This window comes from Onychomys torridus, chromosome 10 (assembly GCF_903995425.1).
Source record: "Onychomys torridus chromosome 10, mOncTor1.1, whole genome shotgun sequence".
Taxonomy (NCBI): Eukaryota; Metazoa; Chordata; class Mammalia; order Rodentia; family Cricetidae; genus Onychomys; species Onychomys torridus.
The window spans coordinates 82,995,036-83,014,993 of NC_050452.1; the positions used below are offsets into that span (position 1 = coordinate 82,995,036).

At 35.0% G+C, this 19,958-nt stretch overlaps 1 protein-coding gene across 5 annotated transcripts in view; it reads left to right on the forward strand.

Moving 5' to 3' along the window:
• Cnot6l (CCR4-NOT transcription complex subunit 6 like) overlaps window positions 1-19,958 on the forward strand; it is an 85,430-nt gene that overhangs the window by 54,643 nt on the left and 10,829 nt on the right. For all 5 annotated transcript variants that reach the window (XM_036200638.1, XM_036200639.1, XM_036200636.1 and 2 more), the window contains exons 7-10: window positions 2,718-2,875; window positions 5,198-5,352; window positions 13,696-13,847; window positions 17,045-17,272. In XM_036200638.1, the coding sequence (XP_036056531.1) occupies window positions 2,718-2,875; window positions 5,198-5,352; window positions 13,696-13,847; window positions 17,045-17,272 (693 nt within the window). The remainder of the gene's footprint in view (window positions 1-2,717; window positions 2,876-5,197; window positions 5,353-13,695; window positions 13,848-17,044; window positions 17,273-19,958) is intronic.

Consider the following 19,958-nt stretch of genomic DNA (forward strand, 5'->3'; position numbering starts at 1 on the left):
TTTTAAATCACATCTATAAGTATTTTTATAATACTTAATTTCATTCCAAAATTCGATAAAACTTTTCACTTTCATAGGTTAGACTAGCCACTGGGTCCTAATACTTTAATGATTTTTAATGTGTCTGTTAGAGTTACAAGTTACTAGCTACATTTTGAACGATACAAACTCTTCTGTTCTGAAGTTTTGGTCCCCCCCCCCCCCCCCAAGACAGGGTTTCTCTGTTATGTGGGTCTGGCTATCCTTGGAACTTGCTATGTAGACCAAGCTAATCTGACAGAGATATACTTGCCTCACCTCCTGAGTGCTGGGATTAAAAGTGTGCCACCACACCTGGCCTTTTGGCTTTTTTTTTTTTTTAAAAAAAAAAAACAGAATATTTTAGTATTATGTGGAATGTATAACTTCTTCATGGTTCTCTTTATATTTTAATGATGCTGAGAAATAATTCTATGCAGTACAGTTTTGTGTCTTCCAAAGGTGTATGATGTAAAGTCACCACACTGTAGAAAAACATCAGCCTGTTAAGTAGACATTGTTTCAAAATTACCACAAATAACACTTGTTTTAGCATGATGCGTATTAAATGATCTAAGTAAAAGGAACACATAAGTTTTCTAGAATGCCTTGGATTAGGTGGCTTTATTTTATAATTGATTTTCTGTAATGTGATTTTTGTGCTTCCTACTCTAAGATCATCCTTTTGTTTTTTTTGTTTTTTTTTTTTTTTGTTTTTTGAGACAAGGTTTCTCTGTTTAGCTTTGTGCCTTTCCTGGAACTCGTTTTGGAGACAAGGCTGGCCTCGAACTCACAGAGATCCGCCTGGCTCTGTCTCCTGAGTGCTGGGATTAAAGGCATGCACTACCACGCCCTTCTTTGAATACAAATGAACATAATTTGGAAGAAAAGCTTCTATTGCACAGCTACATTGTTATTAAGAACAGAGACTATACCTAGAGAAAGATATAAACTAGTCAGTGAATTCCTAAAGTAATATATTCTTAGGGTTAGCTGTGATGAAAAACTAGTAAAGATTCTTCTTAGTGTGTGGTTGGAATTGACTGAATAGATTTTAAGTGTCAACACTGAAAATGCCTTTTTCTTCTGCTGAATAGAGAGATGTGTGCAATAACTCATTATAGTTAAGAGTGATTTATAATAAAATTATTATATTTTATTATTTATATAATAAAATTATTATGTAGTAATCAAGACCAGTTAGCGAAAAAATCTTCCAGATAGAAATGGAGTATAAGAAAGTTGTAATAGCAGCTTAATTAATTTTCACTTCCATTTAAAACTTGTAAACATGGCATTAATGTGGAGTTTAGTCTTTATTAGAGAAATTATAACTACTAGACTTGTCTAGGAAAATCTTACTTCACAAAGTCTTGGATATGAACAAAGCCAATAATAATCTGCCTTACTTCTTTTCCTCTTCAAAATGGGATTCCAAATCTGGAGAGGCAGAATATAGTTAACTCAGGGTGCTTCACTTTATAATGTAGTGGCTTGGGAATGGTTCTGGGTCATTTCCAAAGTAAATACAGAGGATATAAATAACTCCATTTGAAACTTGGCCTTCATTATACAAAGTGGCCATGAACCAGATACTTTACTGCCTTTCCTATTATTGAAACTGAATCCAACTTAAAGAAATAGTACTTCATCTTGAATTGCTTACAAATTTATTAAATTGGTGGTTCTCAACCATGTAGGTTTGTTATAACCAAGGGCATCCCTTTTGAAAATATGCATCCAGGAAGCTAATGCTCCAACTTAGTATAGAGTTATATCTTCCTTGGTATCAGTTTTTGTTGTTGTTCATGATGATTTTTTAAACCTTCTACAAAGTGATTCTAATGAGTACCCAAGATGGAGAATTATTGAGGAAAGTCAGGCCTTTTTGTAATTTAATATGCGTGTTAATTTGGGTCAGTTTTTGTTAAACTTTACTTCCTGTTTCACAGACATTTAGGGCCAGAGTTGTGGATTTCTAAGCATCCAGGTGATCATTGATGCTGCCTGGGCCTTAGAGCATATTTTGGAGTAGTGAGGGCATCTAGATTATTAGTTTGCTTACAGTTCGGTTTATTTTTTTAAATAAGTCAATCTTACAAAATGATAATTTTATTTCAGAAATTTACATTAGATTGGCAAAAAGAATTTTCTTATGGCTAAATTTTTGTTAGTTCACCCCCTTCTGGCTCAGATTAGTGGGAGTAATAATACATCCCCAAAATATTAACTAATGATATTTTGATATGAATGAATTTAGAACCTTTTAATTATAATGAGAGTAAAATTTGCTTTTGTTTTAATTAAACTAAACCCTTTTCTCAGGAAATCATGTGCAAACGATACTCTGATTTTCAAAATTTGAATTTTTCTTCAAAATTTTGAATCTGGATAGTTAAATCCAGACTATTAAACAAACATTGTTGTAATGTACTTCAGTGAAATCATCAGGTAACACTTTAAGTGAAATTGTCTTTAACTTAAAAGGTGAATGTAAAAGTCATAGAAAATCCTACCTCTGAGAAATCCTGCATTCCAAGTGAAACAGGAAAATACTTCAGAATTTACTTCTGGCATTTTGCCATAATGATATATGAACTGTATTTGTGTGCTTATGCGGGTATATTCTTGATTAACAAAAAGTTGCCTAATTTCCTCCCTTTTGTCTGTTTTTTTTTTTTTCTTCTCTTGCTTCTTAGCATCATTCACGGTTATGTGTTACAATGTGTTATGTGATAAATACGCTACCCGGCAGCTATATGGCTATTGCCCGTCCTGGGCATTAAACTGGGAATACAGGAAAAAGGGAATTATGGAAGAAATTGTTAACTGGGACGCAGATATCATTAGTCTTCAGGTAACACTATAGAAATTAAATTGTGTTTAATTTAAAGGTGGACTAAAAAATAATAGAAGAACCTTTCTCTGGGAGATAGCCTGTGTTCAAGCAAAACTCAAAGAGAATAGTTCATTCCTTTAAAGAAAGGGATAATTTTAATACAGATTAAGAGATTGACACAGTGTAACTATATTGCTGACCAAGGGCACTCATGCACTTATTTTCATTTACTATTTTCTGAAATTAATCTTGCCTCTTATCCATATTAACAATTCCCCTGTGAGTAATTTATCATAATTACTCATAGAGAAAATTGCAAAAACGATTACTAATCTTTCAGGAATATAAGTTTTATTTAGAGTTGAGTTCAGAAGAAAGAATTTTCTCAAAACTGTTCCTTAAACATTAAAAAAACTGCACAGTAAATCATAAATTTTACCTTACTTTATAAACTATCTTTAACATTTAGACTTACCTAATTTTGTTCCTTTTTTCCCAGTACATTTATACAGATCTATTTTAGTAGAATTTTTTATATCTATTTTTTTCAAAATAACTTAAAAATCCCTTTCAATTCCTTTAAAGTCTTGTTATGGGCTCAGATCTCTCAGTAGGTGGACCACTTGAGGAAGGGACCCCATTGTAGAAGTTATGTAGCCTTGAATTAGAGAAAAATGCTGTAGAGTCTTCTACTTAATAACACTATATTTATTTAATTTAACTGAAGAAATATATTTTTTTGATATTTAAATTCTTTTTCAATATAAATAGTAATTAGTCCAAAATATTTGACTAGGTTTTTTTAGTAATTTTATTAATTTCAAAGCATATCAAATGTTTTTGTTTTGAAATTTTTAAACTAAAATATCTACATTTGTTAACTATAGTATTTTAATATATCTGTACAGTGTGAAATGGCTATGTCAGGCTTGTTCATCTCCACCACCTCAAATAGTTGCCATTTCTTTTAAAGATGCTTCAAAATTATTGTATTATTTTACACATTTTCAATATATCCTGGGCAGAAAACTGATAACTTGCTTTTTGTTTTTCTTTGTTTGGTTTTTGTTTTGTTTCTAGTGACCAGTTATGGCTACATAGTGAGACCCTATCTCAAAAAAGAAAAACAAACAAGGACAAATTTTTTTAAAAATAAAGTAGCTTGGTAGTTTTGTTTCTTTATTTTGTATTTTACACTATGTGAAACATGACAAATAAAATCGTTTAAAGAGTAAATGTTTTTTATAAACAGTAAGAAGAACCAGAATGGGGGAGAAGAAAACAAGTGAATTAGGCTGTGTGGTTCACTGTCTAGCTTCTGCTTTAGTATTTATAATAGGAACATGTGCGTGCCTGTGTGAGTGAAATGGAATTTGACAGATAAATCAGAGTCTATGAAAACTTTTGTAACAGCCATAGTGTATTATAAAGTATTCTAGGAAAGCTGAACAATTAGAAAGTATGACCAAGGAAAACATGCACTCCTACACATCAAAGAACTAGTATGTTAAAACCTCTGGAGTATTTTAATGTATTTTATTTTTGTTCTTTTCATTTAGTTAACATAAGTTATTTTTAATAAAATGAGATTCTGCTATTGACATATTTTGTTTATTCACTTAATGCATTTTTCATGTTACTCAAATTCTTAAGTATGTGAGTATAATTATAGGACTACAATTTTCCTACTCTAGGACTGTTAGTCACAGGTTTTCGCTATAAAATTAGCTGTTAGCACTTTAATATGTCAGTATCATCACCTCCACATTTGATTATTTCATTTGGAAAGATTTGTTTAAAATGTTCTTTGGATCAAAGAATAAAGTCTCTAAATTATTAAATTAGCACATTTTTATGATTGCTATTTTTAAAATTTTCTAAAATTTTAGATTTTTTTTGTTGTTGATTCTGTCACATTCCAGGTATTGTTTTCTCTTCTACCACAGTTTAAGAAGACTAAGTAATCTTTTTTCCTCTCTACATGAAAGATTTAGTATTTCCTACCACATAACCTATCATATATGCTTTGTTTAGTTGCTAGTCTTGAGAAAGTGAAATGTATTGGAGTGAAATCTAATTTGGGAATTAGGAGAGCTGAAATATAATCCTACTCCTGTTTATTAACTAGTACTGTGAACAAGAGAAAAATCATGCCATCTTTATTGTACCTTACGTTTAACATGCTGAACATGTCAAAGGCAACCATTAGTGAGAAGAGAGCTGGATGGCATGTTACTTGAAGTGCTTTATGGTAGTCACCCCTTACTCATGCATACTATTTTTATGTCTTAGTCATTCTTTCCCTCTGTCATGTGTATAGTAATTTTTCTTTCATCATAGGAAGTGGAAACAGAGCAATACTTTACTCTCTTTCTGCCAGCATTGAAGGATCGTGGATATGATGGATTTTTTTCTCCAAAGTCACGTGCCAAAATCATGTCTGAGCAGGAAAGAAAGCATGTGGATGGTTGTGCAATATTCTTCAAAACAGAAAAGTAAGTCAGTAAAACAGCACAGGGACATGCACTTAATGACTTTAACTTTTTCTTTAGTGTGACTCTGAAAAGGTGAAGCTATAGATTGCAAGTGTTGGAGAAGTTCAAACTTTTTCTTAGGAAGTATACTGAAAATGAAGCTATTTATTGTATTATGCTTTATATTTTTATTGTCAGATTACTCAAAATTTGAGATAGATTTGAAGATTCAGTTTTTAAAATATTTTCATGAAGTAAAATATTAGTAGTTATGTAAAATGGAATTAAACAATAATTGAAGTGGATTTTTTTCTGAGATTTCATTCATATGATGAACCTTTTCATTATTTTCAACTAACATATATCTATTTAATAATTTATTTACTAAATGCTTACTGAACTTTTTTTGTGACAAGTCTGTGTTAAGCATGAATAATCCTTAATCCCACTAGGACCTCAAATACAGCAGGAAAAGATAGAACAATAAAATATAATATGTACATATGAAAGGAAGTTGTAGCTGCGTAGCTAAGGAGAGGGCAGAGGGAAACCATGGGACTTTGTAAGTGGGAAGTTAGAAGATTGACACTAACTAGTTAAAAAGGAAATGTGTGCAAGTGAAAGAGGTTGAGTTCCATAGTGACTACTTTAGACTTGATGCATTGACACTTGTCTACACACAAGATAGCTTTGTACATGTTTATGTCTGTTTATTAGTGTTTCCCTATTTAATCCCCATTATAACACAGTCAGGCTTTTTTTTTTTTTTTTCTGAAAGCACATCTTTCCATCATTAATACTATTTTTATGTGAACAAAATCAGTGAACTTGAAATCTTTTTGGCCCACTTCTCATTGTATTTACCCAGTTTGTTATCGTTTCCATGAATTTTTTATAAACATGATCTCATTTTAAGTACAAGTATAGAACTCTATAATATTTAATGCCAGAATATACATAGTTCCTTAGTATTTTTTGCAAGTTTTATTTTACTAGATAAAAAGCCCTTTCTAATTATTTATATGGATTGTCTTGTTTAAATTTTTAAAGTGACTCAGAGGTAGGTAGATATCTATTTTCTCTTTTTTTTTTTTTTAAATAGATGACACAGGCAGACAGGTTCCGTGAGCAGTGCTTCAGGGGGTCTCTCCCTTCATAGTTCACAGAAACAGTGACAATACAATACAATATTTAGGCTTTTTGTTTCCGCTCTGGCATTACTTTTGTTTCTTACAAAGTTACCTCATTTGGAAAAAAATGGTCGAATTTGACAATTATTACCAATAATGTTCATATAAAATTTCTTTGAAGCACTGTAAGCTTAAAACTATGTGATAACGGTCAGATGTTTAATAACATCAAGGTATTTTCCCACTACCTGCCTTTCTCCATGTTTGTCCCCTCTTTCTACTTGGCTCTGTTCCTCTCCTCATCTCTGTCTTCCTAAGACAGGGTCTTTATGTAGCTTTGAGCTCACTGTTGACGTGCTGGGACTACAGGTGTGTGCCACTGTGCCTGGTCCATTTCCTCCTCCTACTTTCCAGATAGTGTAGAGTAATTAAAAAAAAAAATCATATCCTTAAGCCAGGCGGTGGTGGTGCACACCTTAATTCCAGCACTTGGGAGGCAGAGGCAGGCGGATCTCTTGAGTTTGGGTCCAGCCTGGTCTACAAAGTGAGTTCCAGAAAAGGCTCCAAAGCTACACAGAGAGACGCTGTCTCAGAGAGAGAGAGAGAGAGAGAGAGAGAGAGAGAAACAAAAACACAAATAATACCCTTTACAGTTTGAAAGGAGGAATTTTAATTACTTGATAATTACTAGAGTTGGTTCATGTTTGAAATAATAGTTACAACTGCAATATAGGAAACTTTAACCATTGATTGGATAGTTGCCGATTCATTCTTAGATTATTAAATATGAACTATTTTTAAAGATGAGTACATAGAAAATATTTTGTTGAATTCTTTTTTTAACTTCCTTAACTATTTCCATCCTAAATAGTATAGCATCATGGAGTCCATAACAGTGGAGACTTTTAGAATGTGATACATTGTTTCATTAAACCTTTTGCTAATAACTTTCCAAGGACCCCACTTTTTGTGTGCCCCAATATTTTTATTATTAAAATGTATATCATTTCCTCCAACTCCTCCCATGTCTTTCCCCTTCCCTACTCCTCTCAAACTTCTAGCCTTTAATTTTACTCTTATATATGTGTGTGTACACATAGGCACATAAATATTTAAATACAACTTTTAAGTCTGTGTAGTATTGCTCATATGTATATAATTTCAGGACTGACCACTTGATATAAGATAACTGTAGATGTAACCATCTTATTAAATAAGAAACACAGAGCCAATTGCAGAGTTAAAAGCCCAAGAGATCAGAGCAATAGCTAAGAGGTAAAATCCCTTTCTTACCCTTCACTGCCACCACTGTCCTTCCCCTCAGCAAAGAGACCTACTTCCTGTGTGTCTGTCCTTTTATTAACTTTCTGTTCTGCCTTCTCATTGGTTGTAAATCCAACTACATGACCTCCTTGTCACTGCCTGTCTATACAGACCTCCAGGTCTTCTATGGTTGGTATTGAGATTAAAGGCATGTGTCTCCATGCTGGCTGAACACACAGAGATCTGCCTCCCAAGTGCTGGGATTAAAGGCGTGCGCCACCACTGCACAGCTTCTGCTATGGCTTGCTATTAGCTCTGACCCCCAGGCAACTTTATTTATTAACACACAAATAAAATTACATTTCAGTACAAATAAAATATCACCTAGATAACCAGCAAGGGGGCTCATCCTTGGGGAAGACTTTCTTCCGTTGTTAGCATTTCTTAGTTACTATTGTTCTTTGAGGGAAGCTTCAGGGTCTCCACTCTAATCTTCTTCTTCTTCCTGGAAGACGTGGTGACAGTGCAGAGACTAGGACATCACATCTTTGCTGTTTAATTGGCTGTGTAATCCTGAGTAAGTTGTTTACCCTTTCAGATCTGTTTCTTCACTTGTTTATTTTACCTTGTGAGAAACAAATCAAAGTCATATCTGTAGAAGAATATTTTGACTCCGTATGCATTTTCAAAGTCTCTTAAATTAGTGCAGACAGTAATTTTTATCAAAATACCTACCCATATGGTGAAAGAATGGAGTCATTTTGGTAAATGCTAGGACATGGATTATATTTTATTATCTGTTTTATCCTAAAAATGTTACAAGGCTATGCAGACACAGAATGGTATTTTTCTTTCATATTTATTTCTAGTCTACTAAGTTAGTTTTCTTACATGCTAATGATTGATGAGACTCAAGGTCATTTTTATATATTTCATATTTCTATATTTCTATGGACATGTAGAGAATTAGAATATACTGAAATATTCTAGTGATTTCTTTTTAAGATGGGAGGTGGTTGCTGACTTTTGAGCCACACTCTAATCCCACCTAGTTTTACTTTGGCAAGGCTCAACAGGACCTTGAAATTTGGCGGTACCTTTTAGGCATCATCATAAATATCATTTATTTTTAATAGTTAAAGATACCACAAAATCAATTTTGATTGATCAAATGCCAGAAATGAGTTTTGTTTTGTCTTTTATGTCACATTATGACCTATAGTAGGCAAACATGTTATAAAACACATACATGCATTTTATATGTGGGGTGTGTGTGTGGAGAACTGCATTTAAGATGGGTTTTTATCTGGACAGCGTAGGAGAGGAAAAGCATAGTGGGTTAAGGAGAGGACGGAGAGCATAGGTGGGAAACCAGCTTGGTGCTCTCAGACAGACATTTTACTGTTATCACATAGTTTTAAACAACAGTGCTTCAAGGAAATTTTCCTATGAACACTGATAATAAATGTCCAATTCAATTCAAAGGCACTTTTCCCAAATGAGGTAACTTGTAGATGTTATCAAGGAAAGGCCAGGTACTTGCTTCTTTCTTTTTGTATTATTAAATACAGTTTTGTTCTTGGAAGAAGGGCATTGAGAAGTTGTAGTGCCACTCCAAACTGCTACACTTTTTATAAGTATTCTCATTGGTCTCTGGGTGATTGATTACTTTGGTTACATTTATTAATCTGTGATTTTAATTTTTAAAAATGAGATCTTGAATTCTGGCTTCTAATACTAATTTGCCATCAATTGAATGTGGGGCTGGAACAGTGGCTCATGTTAAGAGTACCTCTGCTATTGCAGAGGACCTGGGTTTGTTTCCCAGCTCCCATGTTAGGCAGCTCACAACTACCAGTTCCAGAATATGATGCCCTCTGGTCTCTACAGACACTCTGCACATGTGGCACACATAAACTCACATAGACACACACATAGACATAAATAAAAATAATAAATCTTTAAAATAGTGTAAAGTTCAGATGTAAAATGGCTTTATGCCACAGTTCTACTTTTCAAATGTGAGTTAATAAAAACTATTAATCTACTGTCATTATGTAAATCGATAAAAGGGTATAGAAGTACCTTGAAGAGTTCTCAGCACTCAGGAGGCAGAGGCTGGTAAATCTGTTAGTTAGAGAACAGCCTGGTCTACATAGTAAGTTCCAGGAACAGCAAGGCCACAGAGACCCTGTCTCAAGAACCCAAATGAACAAAAATGTTAAAGGCTGTGCAGACACAAGAGTAGTGTTTGCCTTTTTTCTTTCATATTTATTTCCAGTCTATAAGTTTGCATTTACTAAGTTAGGTTTTTTTGTTTGGTTAGGTTTTGGTTTTGGTTTTGGTTTTTTTCAAGACAGGGTTTCTCCATGTACTTTTGGTGCCGGTCCTGGATCTTGCTCTATAGATCAGGCTGGCCTTGAACTCACAGAGATCCGCCTGGCTCTGCCTCCTGAGTGCTGGGATTAAAGGTGTGTAACTGCCCGAGGTGCTAAATTAGTTTTCTTACATGCTAATGATTGATGAGACTCAAGGTCATCCTTTATATATTTCATGCTAAATATACCTTAAGAAATTTACAGAGAAATGATACAGAAAGGAAGATACTGGTTAACTTTTGGTACCATACTTTCCTCCTCCCTTTTCTCCTGCTCCTCCTCCTCTTTTCACATTTCTTTTTTAGTGTGCATGCAGGGTGGTTGATGTCAGCACACGCACCAGTGCCTGTGTGTAAAAGTTAGGTGCCACGTGAAGGAGTCCCTTCTCTCCTTCCTCCCTGGTGTAGATTATCGGGCTTTGGAGCAAGGGCCTTTACCACACAGAGCTATCTCCCTGGTTCATACTATCTTCTCAGTGGTGTTCTGTGTTTTTTTCACTTAGAAATAAATTGGGGAAAGACTATTTAATCCTATTGTTTTAGTTGCTCACAGTTGGTATTCAGTGTTGTATTTCTAGTTTTAGTGTAATCACATGGCAACATAGCACATTCCTTTTAGACTGTTAAGAAATTGTTGCTTGTTTGAAGGCTTGTTTTGAATCTTTCTCAAATATAGAAGGCTTTTTAAATGCTGTTTTATTATAGTTTTGGTTTTTTAGTCATATCATTCTTGACTATGTATATCATTTCTTTCTAACACCCATTTGAGCTTTTGCTTAAAATTTGCAACAATGGGAACATAGAGAAAACACTCTTATATGCTAAAATAGCATCAGGGATGATGCTTATAAAGCAGAGTACACCAACCAGAATATAAATACCAAGTGAATTTTAAATAATGAAAAAAAAGTGACAGGCTTAAGATTTTATATATTACCAAAGACTGTTAGCTTAAATCAGTAACTAGAAAGTAACTATAAACTAATGCATGGTAGTCAAAAGAAAAATTTCAGTAGAATAGAGGAAGAATGCTGTATTTCTTTCTTTCTTTCTTTTTTTCTCAGTTTTTTGAGACAGGGTTTCTCTGTGTAGTTTTGGTGCCTGTCCTGGATCTTGCTCTGTAGACCAAGCTGGCCTCGAATTCACAGAGATCAATCCACTTGGCTCTACCTCCTGAGTGCTGGGATTAAAGGCGTGCACCCGGTGATGAGAATGCTTGCTATATTTCAAAATGTTTCCTGCATTGCACTCATACACTAGAAAGTAAAAGTCACGTGGAACAGACTTGGTATATGGTGGTTGGGGAAGAATGTAAGTGGTTGTGTTAAGTTAGTGTTGTAAAATAGAAAAAGATGTTATTACTTACTTATTTAGAAACTCAGTTTCACTATGTATGTAGCATTGGCTGGCCTGGAACTAGCTATGTAGACCAGACTAGCTTTAAACTTAGAGATATCCACCTGCCTCTGCCTCCTAAGAGCTGGGATTAAAGACGTGTGGCACTACACTTGCTTCTTATTTTTATTTATGTGTATGTATATATTTTGTATATTGAGTGCCCATGGAATCCAGAAGAGGGTGTCAGGTTCCCCCGGAACTGGAGTTACAATTAGTTGTGCTGTGTCTGATGTTCATGCTGGGAATCAAACTCAGTTCATTTAGAAGAGCAGCAAGTGCTCTTTACCTATAATCTACTTAGTTGCCCCTGTATATTTCGTGTCCAGTAACATACCATACTTTGCCATTCTTTTTCTTTCTTAAATTTTGTGTTCTTCTAATGTTTTTTTTTGTTTGTTTTGTTGTTTTGTTTTGTTTTTTGAGCTGAGGATTGAACCCAGGGCTAAATCCCCAACCCTTGTTTTGTTTTGAACAAAGCCATTTGCTGTCTTGGGATCCTTCCCTTCTTCTTTTACCTGAATGCTCATAGCTTCATTTTTTACATTGGTAGCCTTCTCAGCTGAAGGACTACCTTTTTCCTGTGCAAGGTGAAAACAGCTTTCTTTAAGTACTCTTGAGTTTGAAATAGGCCATATGACCGGACCCGTTACACACAACTTATTCTAAGCACATCTGAGACATTCAGAATTGGAGCAAGAATTGATGGAAAGAGTATTGTTTCATCTAGCATGATATCCTGTGGTATTATAATCCTTTTAGTCAATATTTCAAAAATATTTGTGTGAGATATTTGTGGCTCAATTTTCAAAGCTAGAAAGAATGTAAAGTGATAGATTGTTATGAATCAAAAATGTATTTTAACTTCTAGTGAAAAGTAGTATGATAAGCTGTGTGTGGTGCTACATGCTCTAATCTCATTACTAAGGGTCAGTGACAGGAAGAGAGAATTACCTGCAAGTTCAAGGCCAGTCAGGGACTGCTGCTTACCCTACAGTACTGTTTTGGTTCTCTGTAAATATTTCAAAAACTAATAAATAATAAAACTGGGTAAATGATGTTAAATAGTATCTTAGTTTGGTTTCTAATGCTCTGATAAAGACCATGACTAAAAGCAACTTGGAGCAAAGGTTTATTTCATCTTAACCTTATAAGTGATCATCACTAGATGAAGTCAGGGCAGGAAACTGGAGGCAGGAACTGAAGCAGAAGCCATGAAAGAACACTGCTTATGGCTTTCCCTCAATGGTTTATTCAGTCTGTTTTCTTACACCACCCAGTACCACCTGCAAGGGTGGCGTGCTCCCAGTGAGCTGGGCTCTGTCCCATCAACTTGCTTATAGGCAGTTTTTTTTTTTTTTTTTTTTTTTTTTAAATTGAGACTCTTCTTTCCAGAGAAGTCTAGCTTGTATCCAACTGATGAAACAAGCAGTACAGAGGGCTTGACCAAATTCACAGTTCTTAAATGTTAGCATTAGATTTTTATTATAGCCAACAATTCTATTATACTTAAAATTTGTCACTAAGGAAAGAAAATACTGTATCATAGAAGCCATCATCACAGAGAGTCATTTCTTCTTCTGACACAATCTTTTTCTGAACATTTACACATAATTACAGTCTTTGAGTAATAAAAAAACTAATAAAAAAATGTGGTAATTTTTAGCTGGGAAAAGGGCTGTATTCCTGCATTTTCTTGACAGTTATCTTGATATGGTACAAAAAAAAAATCTGCAAATGGGGCAGGTAGACTTTATTCATTCTCTTTTAATTGGTGACTCAGTTAAGATTGTGTGTATCTTTACATGTTAGACAATCTGAACAATAGCTTAAGTAAATGACTTCTCACATACATCATGCAGTCTAGAAATAGATAAATTGGTCCAGCTGCTTCCCCATCCTTATAAGATTGGCCTTTCCCCATCTATTTGGTTCATACTTGCTTATTAGTCCTTTAGGTACTTGCTGGAAGGGGGAAAGACATGAAAGGATGATGGGGATATATATTTCATCTTTGCTAGATGGAGCCTACATAAAGTTTATGAAAACCATATTTCCTATTTCCAGAATTATATCACATGACCATTTGTAGCTAGAAAGTGACAGATTATCAAGTGTCTGTATTGTGTCTACTCCACTTTTAATGTCTTAGCATGACAGTATAACTACCTAAGTCATCTAAATATGTGTACCTTCTAGATTTACACTGGTGCAGAAGCATACAGTGGAATTCAACCAGGTAGCAATGGCGAATTCAGATGGATCCGAAGCAATGCTGAACAGAGTGATGACAAAGGATAACATTGGCGTTGCTGTGGTTTTAGAGGTCCACAAGGAGCTCTTTGGGACAGGTGAGTGCCGTCTAAATCGTATAAAATAAACACCGTTCCAGATTTCCTTATCTTTTGAGAACTATAATGGAGATGAACAAGAAAATAATACTAGTTATGAGTTATCATGTATTTCTTATGATTTCCTGACATATTCTATAGTTTATGTCATTATTTTTACTTACAAGGTAATACCTGCCTTTCTAACATACCATTAATTGAAAAAGTTCTTTGAAATCGGGGTGTTTCAGTTAGACTGAATTAGAATGCAATAACTTAGTCCTCTCTTGTGTGGCTTTAGCTTCGTGAGTGTGAACCCTTTGTTTTTTAAGGTTAAATAGTTGGCTTGTTTTCTTTAATTTCTTTGTTAAATCTGAAGTCTTTGTCAGGAGAGAATGACATCTTTTATCTGTGTGATCCTTCAGGGTTTTTAGATTATTTATAGCTTCCCTGAGAGTCAGAAATTCATTGTGTACTTGGCATTGTCAAGATCTTTTGTTAGACTCTCTCCTGCCTGCCTCGGAGCACTTCATTACTTAGTAATGTTTCAGGCAGGAACAAGGTGATGAGACTATTATCAGTGCACTTCTCTTTCTGTGCTGCCTCTGAAAGAAAAGACAGTCTTGAGTCCTAGTTTGAATTATTTATAGAACACTGTTAGATTTCTCTTTTATACAGTTCTTCAGTTTATCTATCATTAAACAAAATCAACCTTTAATGTGAGATTTCATGTTTACTTTTTCAATTTTTTTTAATGTCTTTTCCCTCACATTCTTCTTCTGGTGTGTTTTGTGCTGCTTTATAGTTTCTATAAAGTGCTTTATAGAAATGTCCTTTTTAGTTTGCAGAGAAGTAATTCTAAATTATGTAGTACATACTTCTACTTCCTAAAATATGTCCCTTATCCTTCTAGAAGGGGAATTTGGTGGGTAGTAGTAGCAAATGGCTTTTTGGGGACTCGTTTTAATATTTAACATAGTAAACATTCACTTATAGCCATAAGTGACATGAAAACTTCTAGGAAAAGGAGACAGCTTAGAAAAAAATTCAAATTATTCCTTCAGTTTCATATAGCAGATTACTTTGGTAATTTATTTTCTCAATGTTGAAGAAAATTAAATATGGTAAGATTTAGAAAGAAGCATACTTTTACCAAAATATCAGACTTAGAAGTTGGGCCTTTTTCTAAAGAGTTTATATTTCAGTAGAAAAATCTGAGATAGTCTTATGAAAATTTCAGTAGAAAACTTAGCTTTACATGTTCACTGATACTTCAACAGTCCCGAAGTATATAAATTTAAAAAGCGAGAAGCTCCTGTCTCAATCACACTCTAGAAATAGCTCCTACTCATTTCTTTTCATGAATCCAGATATAAATATATGAATATTTGTGTATTTGTATATATGAATATTGTATACCTATATAGGATATATGTATATAGGTTTGTGTTAAGTGATGTTATACCATTAATATTGAATTTTATGACTTGCCTATTTTTTAGGGTCATCTTTCTAATTGCTTTGTGTGAACTCAGGCTAGTCAACCACTTAATGCTGTCAGTACTCAGATAATTGGAAGATGATATTCAGCTATATATCTTCTTCTTTCCCTAAAATTATGTTAAACATAAACATTAACACAGTATTTTTCAAAAGGTGGACATGGTAATTAATAAAATACAAATTGTGGAAAGTAAACTTTAATAGATGCTGACAGAAAGATGACCAGGTCAGAGATAAAAGTATTTAAACTTTTGAGAACACAGTTCCCTGATTTTTGTTTTGAGATGAATGTTTGGGTATGTGCATGTGCACAGTGTGCATGCCTGGTACACACAGAGGCCAGAAGGGTTGTTGGATCCACTGGAAGTGGAGTTGCAGGCAGTTGTGAGCACTCTGATGTGAGTACTAGGAACTGAATTCTCAGACTCTTCAAGAGCAGCAAGTGCTATTAACTACTGAGCCATCCATCCAGTCCTACATTTTTCATTTTAAAATTAACTTTATTTGGGGCCAGTGGCGGTGACTCATGACTTTAATCCCATACTCAGGAGGCAGAGGCAGGTGGATTTCTGTGAGTTTGATGCTAGCCTGGTCTATAGATTGAGTTCCAGGATATCCAGGGCTACACAGAGAAACCCTGACTTGAAAAAATAAAAAGAAGTAATAACTAGAATTTATTTGGGGATTCATATGGGTAGCAAATATGCTTTATTTCATTTTCTTTAGGTTCATATAATGTTGCTGATTTTTCCTACTGAGTTTTCACTGTTCAGCTTGTGAAATGAAAGACAGATAATGTATTGTACAATGGCAAGAAGTTAAGTATTGGTTAATTCGACTGGAAACATCTCTCACTAGATTATTATGATAATTAAATAAGAGGAACTTAAAAGTGCTTGCTTGGTGCTGAAAAGAAGGCTGAGCAGTTAAGAGCATGTATTGTTTGTCCAGAGGATGGGTTCCTAGCACCTACGTTTAACTTCAGCTCCAAGAGATCAGTGCCCTCGTCCTGGTCTCTATGGGCACTGTATTCATGTACCGACTCCATACTCTAATACACATACATACATCATTTAATAAATGACTTGCTTGCTTAAACTAAGAACTCAGCAGATGAAAAGTACTATAACCCAAAAACTGATTGTATTATGAAATAATTTCTAGCATCAGCATGTACAGCAGAAGTCAGCAAAGCTTTTTTTTTTTTTTTTTGAGACAGGGTTTCTCTGTGTAGCTTTGCGCCTTTCCTGGAACTCACTTGGTAGCCCAAGCTGGCCTCGAACTCACAGAGATCCTCCTGGCTCTGCCTCCCGAGTGCTGGTATTAAAGGCGTGCACCTCCACCGCCTGGAGCAAAGCTGTTCTGTAATGATCTAGATACTAAATATTTTAGGCTCTGTGAGCCATAGAGAGTCTCTTTGAAAAATGTAAAACTACCTTTAGCTCACAGAGGCTATAATAGAAATACGTAGTAGACCAGGTTTATTCCATAGGCTACCATTTGTTAACATGATTGTGATGAATTACTAATATGTCATGATTTCTAGAATTATCCTTTAGCTTCTCAGATAAGTTTGAGATAAAAATCAATATAAGTTTATAGAAAAGAGTAATAAAGAAGTAGCTATGGATCTTTTTCAGGAAACTTTTAAGGTACTATTGAAGAAACATAAACATAACTTTCTACATTTTCTTTTTTATGATGTTTAAATTTAGGTATGAAGCCTATTCATGCTGCAGACAAACAGCTGCTTATAGTGGCAAATGCCCACATGCATTGGGACCCAGAGTATTCTGATGTGAAACTTATTCAGACCATGATGTTTGTCTCAGAGGTTAAAAACATTCTGGAGAAAGCCTCAAGTAGGCCTGGCAGCCCAACTGCAGATCCTAATTCCATCCCGCTGGTGCTATGTGCAGATCTTAACTCATTGCCAGATTCAGGTATTTACAACATCATTTTTTCCCCTTGCTTTCAGTTTTGCTTTTAGTCTTGGTTGAAAAGCCACCTATCTCCTAACAGGGCTTTCTCTTCTAAATTAAGGAACATACCAGTTGGAGTTTGTGGGGGGCCGAAGGGGTGGGGGTGGGGTGAAATGATATAATCGGTGCCTGCCAGATTATAATAAGAAGGGAGCCTTTGGAAGATAAACCCCTCTCACACTGTGCTCCTATCTGCCAGGCTGCCCATTAACCCAATCCAGCTAGGAGCTATAGGGGTAGGGAAGGGTTTGTAGCCATGCAAGATCAACCTTCTGAGGCACAGAGTTAGATTAGAGAAGGGCACTCTTTAAAGAATATTCATTACAGATAACTATCTCAAGTAATAATCTTGGCAAGTTTTCATTGATCTTTCTGTACTTAATACTAGTATAAAGAGTCAAAAATTCTAGTAAGATTGTATATCACACCACTGGACTACTTTATGTCTGAATTTCATCTTTGTAAGACTTGAGTTCTCTATTTTAGATCCTGGATTTCTTTCCTTTTTTTTTTTTTATTAATGAATTAATTTATTATATATCCCTGCATGCCAGAAGCAGGCACCAGATCTCACTATAGATGGCTGTGGTTGCTGGGAATTGAACTCAGGACCACTGGAAGAGTAGCTAGTATTCTTAACCTCTGAGCTATCTCTCTAGCCCCAAGATCGTGGATTTCAAATGCAAAACAAAAAAGTATTAAGTCCTATACTATTAGTAAAACATATTCTAAATATTATATATTACTATTAAGCTGTTTAATCCACATCCCCAGTAGGGATCAAACCCAACATTATTGCATGTTAGACAAGCATTCCACCACTGAATTATGTCCCCAGCTGTCATTTGGCTAGTCAAAATAGTCACCCAATAGCAAACATAAAATAACTGAAGTGCCTATACCAGGAATTTGTAAATAGTCACCAAACTTTAGTAAATATCTTGTTCATAGTAAGTAAATGCTGAAATCTTTGCAAATACTTGGTTTGACCCCTAGGCCAACTGGCACCTTCTTTCCTCCGTTGGCCTCTCCCATCCTCCCACATGTACATGCATGTATACATGGTGGTATGTGTGTGCATGTGTGCTCACACACTCAGCAGAGGTCAACCTTGGGTGCCATCCACCTTGTTTGTCACACTATGTATCTGCCAGCCTAGGGATCACCAAGTAGGGTATACTGGCTGGCCAGTGAGCCCCAGGGCTCTGTCTGCCTGTACATCCCCAGCACTGGTATTCCAAGAACTCTCCACCACACTCAGGTTTTCATTGGTTCCGAAGCTTGGACTTGAGCTCTAATGGCTACTCTTCCAGTCAGTCACTTTACTGAGCTGTCTCCTCAGCCCACATCCCTCTTCCTTAGTCTTTTACAATAATAGTTAAATTCTCTAAAAGTGTATTTTTCTTGTATTATTTCATGTGATTTCTTGAAACCATTTATAATAGCTATTAGTATCATTGTTCCCATTGATACTCCTGGTGTCATTGTTACTAAAGCATATATAGTTCACTGGCTCAAATCAGACTATCAGGGGTGGATCCTGATTCTGTGTTTTAGGTGCTATACATGTTATTCAGTTTGGGAATAAGCATTTTATTGACCTTATTAAATTGTTTGCCTAACATATTATAAATGCTAGATAAGTTGCATTTCCTTTTGAATTATTCATAACACTGACATTCATTTTACTTCATCATGTTTTTTCTATCATTCTTAATCACTAATAGATGAATTTAATAGTATTGCTAACTAATAATAAAAAAAGTAAAAGATTTTCATGTTTGCAAATTAGTAGCAACTTTTTGAAGCTGCTACTCTTTTCAGCTTTTTAGACATGTTAGCATTTAGTCTCTGGCATATAATGTTATTTAGACATAAAATGTTCTTCATAGGTGTCAGACTTAGACTCAGTGCTACCTAAAAATGAATAATGGGGGAGGGGAGCTGGAGAGATGGTTCAGTGGTTAAGAGCACTGACTCTTTTCCCAGAGGGCCATGTTTCAATTCCTAGCCCCCACATGGTAACTTAAAACCATCAGTAACCTTAATTCCTGGAATCTTGACAGAATTTCTGGCCTATGAGGGCACCAGGCATGCATGTGGTACACAGACTTGCAAACAGACCACTCATACACAGAAAAATAATAATTAAAAAACATAATAATACTTCCAAGTTAACCCTGAATATTGAATTGAGGATGAAAAAAATCTAAGCATTCTTTTTATGTATCCCTAATGTTATTGATTGGTTATTATAACTACCGCTAAAGAGATACGTCTTAGTTAGGGTTTTTATTGCTGGGAAGAGACACTATGACCATGGCAACTCTTATAAAGTAAAACATTTAATTGGTGCTGGCTTGCAGTTTCAGAAGTTTGGTAGGGAGCATGTCAGCATGGAGGCAGATATGCAGTCCAAAGGAAGTCGACTGAGGCACTGGGCATAGGAAACCTCAAAGCCCACCCCACAATAACACTTCCTTCAACAAGGCCATACCCACTTCAGCAGAGCCACACCTCCTAATAGTGCCATTCCTTATGAGATTATGGGGGCCAGTTACTTTCAAACTACCAGAAGATAGTGATTTAGAATAATATTACAAAAACATGGTCAAGACTTTTCTGGTGAATGCTAATTAGGCTCTAG